This window comes from Mastigoproctus giganteus, chromosome 8 (genome assembly GCF_048544385.1).
Source record: "Mastigoproctus giganteus isolate SK-2022 chromosome 8, ASM4854438v1, whole genome shotgun sequence".
Classification (NCBI taxonomy): Eukaryota; Metazoa; Arthropoda; class Arachnida; order Uropygi; family Thelyphonidae; genus Mastigoproctus; species Mastigoproctus giganteus.
In genome coordinates this window covers 218,856,394-218,868,847 of record NC_143582.1, presented here as the reverse complement: position 1 = coordinate 218,868,847, position 12,454 = coordinate 218,856,394, and the positions used below count along the sequence as shown (strand labels likewise).

At 40.1% G+C, this 12,454-nt stretch overlaps 2 protein-coding genes across 2 annotated transcripts; both read right to left on the bottom strand.

Annotated features, from left to right (window-relative positions):
• Positions 1 to 7,932: 7,932 nt before the first annotated feature.
• Positions 7,933 to 8,670, bottom strand: LOC150082299 (irregular chiasm C-roughest protein-like). Its single transcript, XM_090380481.1, has one exon. It carries the CDS (start codon positions 8,668 to 8,670, stop codon positions 7,933 to 7,935), a length of 738 nt encoding a protein of 245 aa, XP_090236607.1.
• Positions 8,671 to 8,841: 171 nt separating this feature from the next.
• Positions 8,842 to 9,405, bottom strand: LOC150082298 (irregular chiasm C-roughest protein-like). Its single transcript, XM_090380480.1, has one exon. The coding sequence runs from the start codon at positions 9,403 to 9,405 to the stop codon at positions 8,842 to 8,844; it is 564 nt and encodes a 187-aa protein (XP_090236606.1).
• Positions 9,406 to 12,454: the final 3,049 nt, after the last annotated feature.

Sequence of the window (12,454 nt, the reverse complement as noted above, 5' to 3'; positions counted from 1 at the left end):
TAATAGCTGCTATGGCAGCACAGTATACACCTGTGTGGATAGCCTCCAGCGTTGCACCATTGTTGTCAAGGTAATGTGGCATTATATGCCGATTGAGGTGGTCTCTTACTCTCCACAGGATTTTATTTGGCCTCTGCTTAGGTATCACGTGGGTTCTTGTGGGGTTCATTCCTTCGAATTCTGTTAGGGCCTTCTTCCACTCGTCTTCTATTCTGGATATCATGACTTCGTCTCTTTCCACTTCAACTACTCTGGGTTGTATTTCTTCTTGCTGTTCCTCCTCTTGAGCCATGTTCCTCCTCTGGTTCCATATTGACCATATTCTTTGTGCTTTGTAGTTGATCGCTGACATCCTGCTTGATTTTTTCCAAGATGGCAGGAGCTATTAGGTTCTTCGTGACGATGGTCCTTCTTTGGTTTGCTAATCGCTGTTCGGTGACCTGACTGTCCGGGTATCGTTCCAACCACTTGGTATTTAGTCGCAACCTGTACATTGTCATATCGGTCTCTAGCCTGGTTATTTCATAGTATGCTCGCATGATATACCTATTCATTTCAATGCTCCACTTCATGCGTTGGCGTTTTGTTCCTTCCTGGGTGGTCACTAGCGCAGTTGCACAGGAAACACTTCCAGTTGTTGAGGCTGGATGGTCTTGCCCGTCTCTTGTGGTAACCTTATGGGGGACAGCGCCACTTGCTCCACTGTCTTGCTCGGGAGACTCCAACTTTTCGAACCGACCCCTCTGCCTAAGGCCTGAACGCGAGTGACTTTATCCTTCGCCACACTCGATGCAATATGAATATTTCTCTGTGACATCATTCATCTATGTAGGTGGACTTGTTTAGCTTCGGCTTATGTCGAGTGGTTTATTTAATTATTTTTTAATTAAGAAACCTTCCCCAAGGTCACTCCGACCTTGGGGAAGGTAATTCCAATGGGGTAACTTTCGCGATGTTTTTTTTATCACCATTTAATGCTATTATTATTATATCGGTCTCCCAGTGTAATAGAACTGCGTTAGCTTACACCAAGGCGGGGTTTAAATCCGGTTATTATTATTATTATTACCCATATGGCGCAAAGAAACTTGAGGCTTATGGTGCACCAGCCATAAAAGAAAAAAAAAATTTCTGAATAATCCGGAGGGAGAGAGAGAGAGAGAGAGAGAGAGAGGTAGAAGGGAATCACCAAGAAAGAGAAGAATGATGATATCCAGCTCAGGATCCTATGCGTGCCAAGCACATACTCACCAGATGTGGGTCCCTGGGGTTGCATCTGGGGCTGTATGATTATTTTCAGGTAGTATGAATCAGAGCTGTAATACTCAACATTCAGGGAATATTGAGTATTACAGGTTATTGAGTATTATCGATTATTTTCAGGAAATATCTCCGTTCTTAATAACAATTGGATGAAGAATAGCTCTCTGCCGTCAAATATATACCGAAATTAGCATTGGTATTAGCATTAGTTAAGGCACATGATGAAGGAAAGCAAGCTTATATAGCATCAGCCAAAAAGTAATAAAAAAAAACCCTATTCTCATTTCACCCATCCACTTGCTCCAAATGTTTGTCTAGTTCTGCATTGAATCTATTTAAGCATTGGTATTAGCATTAGTTAAGGCACATGATGAAGGAAAGCAAGCTTATATAGCATCAGCCAAAAAGTAATAAAAAAAACCCCTATTCTCATTTCACCCATCCACTTGCTCCAAATGTTTGTCTAGTTCTGCATTGAATCTATTTAAGCATTGGTATTAGCATTAGTTAAGGCACACGATGAAGGAAAGCAAGCTTATATAGCATCAGCCAAAAAGTAATAAAAAAAACCCCTATTCTCATTTCACCCATCTTGCTCCAAATGTTTGTCTAGTTCTGCATTGAATCTATTTAAGCTATCAACTTCGACAACGACAGATGGAAGTTTGCTCCAGTAATCAACCGCCTGCTGGATAAAGGTAAACTTTCTCAATTTGAATTTATGCCCTCTCAGACAGAGAGGAACTGTCTCTTCCTCTTGGTCAGAATAATGTCCTTGGTCAGGAGACTCTCATCAAAGAATCTCATCAGCATTGAGTATGCTCACAGCATTCAAGGCATTATACATCTCAATCAGATTACTTCGTAGGTGCCTAGTCTCCACACACTGTAATTTGCAAATCTTAAGCCTTTCTTTCTAAGAGCAACCCTTTGTTCCATTCACTAACCTTGTTACCCTACACTGTAGTTGTTCCAGCAGCTCTAAATCCTTCTTAAAATGAGGCCTCCAGACCTGTACACAAACCTGTATACCAAGGTGTAGCCTGACCATTGCATTACACAAAGGGATAATCACATACTTATCCCTGCTAGAAAAAAATCTGTATATCATATGACAAGGCACCATGAGCTACTCTTGCAGACAGTCTACACTGCTCAGAAAACTTCATATCCGCCTGAACAATTATCCCCAGGTCATTTTCATTCTCTACCACTGTCAGTGTAGTACCACAGAGTTGATACGTCACTCTGGGGCTATTGCTTCCCATATGTAGTATTTTACATTTGTCAATGTTAAACTTCAGTTGCCACCTCTCAGCCCATCTGCTCAACTTTTTAAGGTCCTGTTGCAGCAGCATGCTGCCATTAGTGTCATTATCAATCCTGCCGAACTTCGTATCGTCTGTAAACTTGGACATTAAGCCTGATATACCATCATCCATCTCACTAATAAATACAGAAAACAACAATTAACCCAACACTGAACCCAGGGACTCCACTAATAACATTAGTCCATGAAGACCAGTGTCCATTGATTACCACTCTTTGTCTTCTTCCACTCAACCATCCCTTTATCCATAGCAGCAATTTGCCTTCAATGCCACAAACTCCAATTTGTGCAGCAGCCTTCCATGAGCAAAGTATCAAAAGCCTTTCTACGATCCAAATATATGATCCAAATTATTCCCTGCATCCAGTTCGCTTGTGCCCAGATCTCGTTTGTATCCAATCAAATTGGTCACACAAGACTTCTCCTTAACAAACCCATGCTGTGTCCGAGCTATAACTGAAGTCTTGTCTAGATGATCCTGCAGTGCTTCTTTAACCAATGCCTCCATTAATTTCCCTGGACCAGAAGTTAAACAAACAGGTCTGTAATTACTTTTGTCGCCCTTTGATTCTCCTTCGTGAATTGGGGTCACATTTGCACATCTCCAGTCCATGGGTACCTTCCCTGAGTCCGAGGAAGCTCTCATAATTATGGCTAAGGGTTTGCTTACTTACTTTGCTGCCTCCGTTAATATAACTGGATAGATTCCATCGACCCCACGTGCCTTTATAATGTTTATCTTCAACAATATCTCTTCTACTTTGCTCTCAGTTATTACGAAATCATTTAGCTCACTGTCAGAGTTTAATTCACCTCTGGCATTCGGCTCCCTGAAGAACTCCTCATGTGTGAATGTAGATGCAAAATACTCATTTAGTTTGTTAGCTACCTGAGCAGGATCATGAACTGTTGAACCATCGATATGAAGTGGACTAATCTGAGTTATCCCCTTCCTTCTAGAGTTTATATAAGTAAAGAAATCTTTGCTGTTTTTCATTGCATCCTTTGCCAAAGATTTTTCGTAATCTGCCTTTACCTGCTTAACCTCCTTTGTGACTTCCGTGTGATCTGTTAATTTATATGTATCGCATGCATTTTTCTTCTCTGCCACATGTCTCATTAGTTCATTTGACATTCATTTTGTCCTAAACCTTGAACAATATTTCTTAGTTACACACACTGACCAAAAAATTACAAACCTTTATTCACCATCGAATCGAGCTGCCTTTGTTCCGAATAACAGCAAGTGTGCGGCTCAGATTCTATAAGGTGTCTTTGTGTGTGTTGATCTAATTATGACCATTTTTCCAGCAAATTATCACGTAGCTGCGACAAAGTTGAAGGAAGAGAACTTCGTTGATAAATAGCTGTGTCCCGCATATCTCACACATTCCTGATAGGACTGAGATCAGGCCAGGCAAAATGGTGGAATTCTAAGTCGTGTTCTCCCAACCATTATTGCACACTTCTAGCACAATGTGCTGTTGCAGTGTCATCCATACATTGGCAGTAATTCTGAAACAAAATTCAGTACTCCCTAGATTGCATTCGACCTTGTATGCCGTAGAAGGTTGATACGGTGGAATTTCAACCGACCCTCCCCTCCCCGTACCAACATAACATTCCCCACATCAGGATACCACTTTCAGATGCTTGGGTTGGCTTAACCAGGCAAGCAGGATTCTTGCTCTGTTAGGTTCTCTTAGACAAGTCAAGTGGCTTCCGAATAGACAGGCAACTGCAGCCCTTATTTCTTCTGTTCCCTGTGCATGGTTCAAGTTGTAATAGGTCAATAAAACAGTTATCTGTTTGGGGAGGGAAGCAAATAATTTGTATTTTCTTTTCTATTTGCTTTTTTTAACTACCAGTGTAGCAATAGCCCGTGGCTTCCTTGCACTACATTGCTATTACTATTACTATAAATGTGAGCTTGGTTGAATTCATATGTTTTTTGCTGCTCAATGAAGGTCCTGTATTTCTGTACAGTCCTCCTTAGAGTACGACGGCTTCGCTTTAGAAGTATTGTGTGTTTCTTCCACATTTATACCTTTGAGATGAGCAAGAACTGCTTGCTTTCCAGTCACTATAAACCTTTGAGATGGATGTTTTTTAAGAAACCAGTTATGTGTGTCGTTTCTTGATTTGTGACTCCTGTTAAACACGCACCCACGATAAGACGTTTTCAAAGTCTGAGATATCACGCGTTTTCCCTGTTCTGGCTTCAGATTACTGCAGAAGAACAGCCTTAGTACCAAGGCTCGTATTTTTTGTTGGCCAGAGTGTGTATATTTGTGTCACACAGGTTTACCGCAACCCAAAACGTTAGAGAGTGTTACCTCTCAATCTGTGGTTGCTTGCTTACTTACTTAGGCTTCCCCATTTCTTCGCACTCTTCTCGCCTTCGCGAGCTCCAGAGGTATGGCTGTAACAGAACTAGTCAGACTAGGCGTAACTCATACTTCTTTGTTCTAAGTGTAGTTAATTCGTTTTTTTACCTTTTTCTTTTGGTTGGTTATCTTATTTTACCTGAACATATTCCCCTGTCTGGTATCTAGTTCTGCTTTCGTCTAGTGGGTTTCTATAGGACAAAGCCTCGTATACCCTCAGAAATAAAGAGGGAAAAGGCTACTTCCCCTCTCCATCCCACAGTTTGGGCTTTCGCGCTGTGACCCTCATCGGGTAATTATGTAATTAATTACTCGACGCCGCAGTTAACTTCAAATCATGTTTTAATCGTGCTTTAACACTTAGCTCTATTACTTTAGTGGTTGAATGTGAGGTTTTGGCAGTAAATGAAGAAACCTGAATAACACAAAAACATAACAGGAGTTTAATACAAGAAAGAACTTACAAGAGAGAAATTTACACACTTCACTCAAAAGATCTGTTAAGACATTTCATTAATTTCATTAAACATGTTTATCAAAATAGTCCAACACTTATAAGATCAAACTTTTAACTTCATTTTTAAGTTTCAATAGGCTCAGATTGTATGAAATTAGAAAGGAAACATTTTAACTGTACCATGATTACTATCATCTTCGCACTTCGTACTCATATCATTTTAACTTACCAGCTCTAGAGATCACACTGAGTTGATCAGTCAATGGCTGTGGCTCTCCAATTTGCTCGTTCGGCTCTGGGCGTTGGCTAGGCAGAACGATGATCAGTTTCTCGCTGGGCTCTTTGGTCCTTCCTTCAGGGTCCTGTCCGTTCCTCTCCATCGGTCTCCTTTATACTTGTGAGGGTCCACTTTTTATGTCCCAAGCCCGCCCACATTGTCTATACAAAACTTTTTTCTCATTGCCGGGAGCCAAGTCTTAAGATGCTCGATGGTACGTCATGTAAAAAACTTTTTTCTCATTGGCGGGAGCCAAGTCTTAAGATGCCCGATGGTACGTCATGGAAAAGCACTGGGTTCAAAGAGGTATCTCACATTGCCTCGTCAGGTGGTAGATGACTTTCATCAAAAGGTGAAATACCACCACTTTGCTTATTGGAGGCTTGAAGTGGTGAAACCCATGTTTAGTCTCTAGAGCAAAGTTTCCGGAATCCCCCTCTCTCCATACTTCTCCTTCAACCCATGCACGGTACTAAGTACTATAGGTTTTGATACCTTTCGTGTTTGGGGTTCTCATAAAAAAAAAAAAAAAAAAAAAATCACGCCACCTAACGAATATTCCAGTGACACGTGGAGCCACTCTACCATCTCCCTTTTTTTAGGTCATGGTAGAGCTATTGCTCACATTTATGCAGCGTCTATATGGCCTGAGAGGCGTCTGTCTTACCACATGAGTATCACTGTTTCTTACCCTCTCCCTTGGCCGTAATTTGCATCTTAAAGTGAACGCATCCATCCCGTGTTTACAAAAATCTTCCACTTTACATTTATAAGTGGCTAACTGATATAGCTGTTGCTGACTAACAACTGTAGGCCTCTCTAACACGTGTCTAGTACAGTTATAGCGACTAATTTTTGCCATTTTACTTAGAAAAATATAAGCTTTTACTTGAGGATTTTTACTCTACTTTGTACTTTTCATTTGGTACTTAAAGTGATATTATATCGAAGCTTTTGAGAAAGATCTATACAAATTTTTATAGGACGGGTACAGAAAATTAAGTCGACTTTACCGTAAGTTTGAAACATAGGAAAGGGCAGAATTAGCGCTATAACATCTTCTGCTCCCCCTTTCAGAATTGAGACTGGGGGATTTATTAAAGACAAATTCCCATTTCTCAATTCTGAACCACGAGCACAGTGTTTCCTAACAAATATTCTTATCATCACTATAACCTTAAATGGTGCTGGTACTTAGTTATGACAACTTACTACATGGATACAAAATAATAATACAAATTAATAAGACAAATCAATATATGAGCATAATATTATATTTATGACATGACCAATAATGGTAACACTAATTTCTTCTGGGCATCATCAGTTGATGATCCTCACACATTATCGCGCACATGGTAACAAGATGTATCACTTCTTTTCTTATCTTCATTATGTCTTTTCGACTGTCCATATTACACACATTGTATAGTTTGTCTAAACAAAAGCCATTAACGGTATTCTGTTGGTCTGCTGGACTGTAGTATCTTTCTCTGTCTTGATGATTTACACACTACTTTCTCGTTTTTCTCAGAGCAGAACACATTGATCATGTAACAAAATAAACAAGAGTTAGTACATGCTCTTTTCAAAGTATTTATATAAGTATTTATCAAAAGGTTAATATGTAACTACAAATAACACTGAACACTGATCAATAGTAGAAAAGTAACAATCAAATTATTTTTTTAAGAGATTAAGCTTTTATAACCATTAGTATTTCTATAATCATTTCGCAACCACAAGTATTTTCATTCTAACAAAGTAATTCCATTAAAAACTTCATATGATTGTTAATAAGAGTATATCTAAACTGTCCAAAGTCCTAAACGTTCTGATTCACTTGAATGTTTCTTCTTTTCTCATGGGACGATGAGTGCCTGCACATACAGTTTGAGGTTTCATTATGGGGAAAAAATAATAAAAACACTTCTGAAGCTCATCCAGACATCATGGAAAAGAGAAAGACTTTTCCTTTTCTTTCTTCTCATTCTAAGCTGGCAATGCTCACACAATCAATGTCATTTTCACTATAGTAAACTTGATAAGTATGTGTTTGATTTGGAACTCCGTTGTTGACATTTCTACATTTGCACCATTTTCACAACACAGCTCCTAACGTCGTTGTGATCAACACTATGGCTGGAATTCCTAAAGTGAAGTATAATGCTTCTCGAGACCAATTTCGTTCTAAATGAACGATTAACTTCAGTTGTCCCTACTGATTCCACACATGACATTCATAAAAGCCCAATTGTTCTATTTGAACTGAGTCGATCTTAAGAGTACTGGTTACTGCTCGTTGACCCCATACTTTCAAATGAGTGGTTAACAGTTCATTAGTCACGGAATTTTTCCAGGTCACATTATCTAGAGGTGGAACATGTTTAAATACACACTGTAATTGAGCATCGTCTCCTAAACTTGCTAAATGCGTTTTACAGTTTCCTTCTGGTGGTCCTTTCACATAAACTAATGCTTCATCTTTCACTAAAGGATAGTTTGGGATTTCCGCTGTACAAGTGTAAAGACCCGATGTTTGATGTGACATCTTAGGAATTGTTAAGGTGGAAATGATACTGCTTTGAATAATTTTATCTTCAAAATACCACTTTAGTACGGGAAGTGGATTCCCTTTAACCTCACACTGTAGCAGAACTGGATTTCCTTGGGTTGTGGCAACATCATCCAATTTCGATATTAGGATGGGACCATAAGACACAGTCATAATGAAGGAAGCTTGAGCTGATCCTAGTTCATTCCAAACTAAGCAGGTGAAATTATCGTTATGGTTTGTTCTCAAAACACTTTTAATTAGCAGAGTTACGTTTACCTCTTTCATTAGCTGTTCACCATTTTTAAACCATCGATAAATGAAAACATCTGGATTTTCTGTAGCTTCGCATTTTAATCTAAATCGATCATATTCCCGTGCGAGTTTTGAGTTTACCTTCATAGTGACCCTTTGAGTTTACCTTCATAGTGACCCTTGGTCTATACTTCACAATAATCGTTATTGAGATCATCATAGGGTGAGAATAGATTACATGATCAGCGACACAGGTAAATGCTTTCTTATCATATTCTGGTGATAAGGTGGTTGTCCATTTCAAATACGCGTTCACTCTTATTTTGTCTGACCATAATTCTTGGCTGGACTGAACTTGATAGTAGAGGCATAAAAATTTATCCATCTTAAAACAGCGGGTGGCTTTCCTTTTAAAGATTTACTTGTAAAGGTGGCTTGATCTCCTTCATTTCCACTAAGAAATGAACCTTCTCCGATTAGAGGCGGTAGAGGAGTAACATAAATCGTCACTATGGCTACACTAGGTCGGAATTGATGTCCATCCTTAGTTTGAACGTGGCAAAAATATTTACCTTCATCTGTCAACTGCAGCTGGGTGATTTGCAATGCAAAATCGTTCTCTGTAGGTGATCCAACGACTTTATCATCAGAAAGCCCTAGTGGTCTGTAAAGACTGTCTGTACCTTTTTCGTTGAAAAACCATTTTACAGTGGCTGTGAGATTTGGAACTAATCTACATGGGAAGATGATAGTTTGACCAGCAATGGCCTCTCTATCTAATGGCTGTAGGATAAAGGTGCCAGTATGATGAGCTGTATACTGAACGATTGGGGTAATTAATAAAAGCGTGATTTGTATTGGAACAATCTTCTTGACAGGCATTTTCATATGTTTTTTTTTTTTTTTTTTTTTTTGTTTTCCAAATTTTATTCTTCTGCCTATAGCGAGATAAAAATTTTGAGGTGGGAGATTGAGGTTTTTTTTTTTTTAATCACAAAAATTTATTTCGAAAACCCAAAACACTAGAATCAGAGTTGAGCATTTTTTTTTTTGATGATCTAATTTGATCCTTACTTGGACTTACCCAAAACTCTTTTCCTATGAACTTTTCCTGGTCAAACCATTTAACACACCGATCAACTGCCACCACAGCGCAGAAGTCCGTGGGATGGCGCCAGTGACAGCAGAATAGGAATTTTCTCCTGGCAACTGGCCTCCCCTTGGGCAGCCCAAATCTTCCAGGTCAATAACATCCCTGTCTGATAGTACATCCCTCAGCCAGTGGGACCTCTCCACTCCCCCAATGAAGAAGCACCGATAGGGTCGCGCGACAACTCGGATCCAAGGACAGAACTGTTGCACTGAAAATGTTCCCTGCTCCCAAGGGAGACCCAACAACCCATCGCACGTCCAAAGATTTTTCGCTTGGAGGCTTTTCGGTAATTCAAAAGACCCTCGCTCCCCTTTCATAACCTCATTCTTTATCAAGCCATCGCATCCCATGAAGGCTGCTTCCTTAGGGGATAGATCTCCGTGTGCATCCCGACAGAACTGTATGTCTAAGCACCCCCAATTTTCGGCAGGTATTGAAAAAGGAGTGGATCCTCGTCGTGAGATCATATGGCTGACACTCTCCCCAATCAATCCAGGAGCACACAATGGGGCCGAAAGAATGGGGTCATCCCGGTTCTCCCCATTGTGATCCCGTGATGCTCATATACTCTCTGGTCGTGGGCCATGGGTCCCAGTCCTCTTCTTCCTTCCAGGTTCTTTTACGTTCAACAGGACTGGAATTCCTAATTGGTTGTGGATCCCAGCCCTCTTCTTCCTTCCTGGTTCTTTGATAACTCTTTTGATGATAGGAGTAAGGCCTTTTGTTATGTGGATCCACAAAGGAGGGGGTAGAGCATCCCCTCGGGAGTCGTGCTCTCCCAGATGAAACTCCACACTCATATCCCTCGGAACCCCATCCCTGGCCAGAAAGAAAAAGGGAATGGCTTACCTTTTCTCCGGATTGGAACTGGAAATGTTGAGCTTTGTTTGTCCTCCTATAGTCTTCCTCTTGGACATAATTTCTTCTTACTTGCTTCTGATGTATGCATTTCTGAGCTTGAGGCGGAGAGCGAGGTGGGAGAAAGGATGCCAATTGGTTATTTGGTTCTTCGTTTTGCAACTTAACCACTTTTGGTATTTCCTCTTTCGGGGAAGGGTTGTCCGTAAAGGAATTCTTGTGTCCGGTAGTCATAAGGTCTTTCTCCTCTATTTCCATCCAAGTTGTAATGAAGATCCATCCAATTCCGGGAGCAAGAAGTATCCAAACTGCTTTCAGTAACCAGTTTAACCATGAGGTTAATTGTTTTGCTAGTTGGTGGGCTTTCATCATCGAACAAAAATATATTTTTTCCTTTGAAGAGTATAAATAGAACACACTGAGATTAATTATTGGATCATTACATATAATCAAGTGCAAGTTTGATATTGATCTATTATATATATATATTTTTTTATGATTATTTTTTTTTTGGCAAAAGCCATGTCTGTCTATTTTGAAATTTCTCGTAATAAGGTATAAAGCTGGGATAGTGGGGTCTCCCCCCCAACTAGACGTGGATGCTATCGGCTCCATTACAGCAGTTCTCGCGATCCTTCTACCAATAGGCGTTTCTTCTGGTAGTAGAGTCAGAGGCGTCTCTACATGATATGGAGTAGAGGGTGTTCGATTTGTAATTTTAGAAGGTGTTAATGCCAATGAAGCAACGGTTTCCCGCCACTTGGGGAAGAAGTAAATGTCTTTGGTGAGGAGAGATGTGATAACTGGGGCTCTTTCTATGTTTTTATTGGTTGCTTGTTTCATGGATTTGGCGTCCCACACCATTTCCCCGTTCACCCTAGTAAGGAGGCTCAATAAGTCGGTCTTGTCAGCCTCCGTTTCTAATGCCTCACAAAGGTTAGTAATATGCCACGAGCCGTTTTTCGAATGTTGTCATGAGGAACAGTCGGAAATCAAAGAGTATATAACTAAAAGATTTGCTTGTAAAATGGGTTCCGATTCTATCAGTTCTATAGTGGAGTTATCTAAGGTGGTTGGATTTCTTATGGTCGCGTCACTTCCTTGACAAACTTGAACTAGGAAAATTTTAGGTTTGTCTTTCAAGGTTGGGGAGGCACTTTCCCAAAAAGGGGTAAATAGCTGTGCCATGCCAAATTTTCCATCTCGAGCATATAAAACTCCATAGGTCCCATGAGTTAGGACACAAAACACGAAGCAATCTGTCTCAGAATGATTATGTGCTGCTGTTCGTTTTAACGCTTGGAAGACTTCATTAAGCGTAAAATCGTGATATATAATTACATCGAAACCGAGATGGCTAAAACAGGAGGCTAGTTGCACTGTGTCTTTTTCCACTGATTTGGTATCCTTCAACCGGGGACATTGATGAAAGATTTTATTGCAAAAATTCACACAGGTGCCGTGTCTGAGATGTGCCATAGAATACATTGTACTCTCTATTGGCATCTGAAAGGGGATTACTTGTCCTTTCATTGGCCTGAGGTTCCCATCTGAGGGAAAAAAGTCGCCAGTTCAGTCAGTTGAGTAGCTTCCAGGTGTTCGACAACCAACTGAGCTATTCTATCTCCGGGATTAATCTTAAATCCGATATTCCCAAGATTGAGCATGTCTACTTTGAGATTCTTGAAAAATTCGGAATTTTTCTTTCCCGCACTTATTTCCAAGTAATGATTCAGAGGGATGCCTACCCACGGTAAAATTCTTCTTGTGCATCCTACAGGTGTACGGATTTGAAGATCTGTTTGAATTGTTATCTTCAAGAAGGGAGAGACAAAGTATTCTTTCGGACTGTATATATCAAATGCTGCATTATCTGGAGATGTCCTAGTGGGTGAGTATGCCAGGGTTGATAATTTAGTA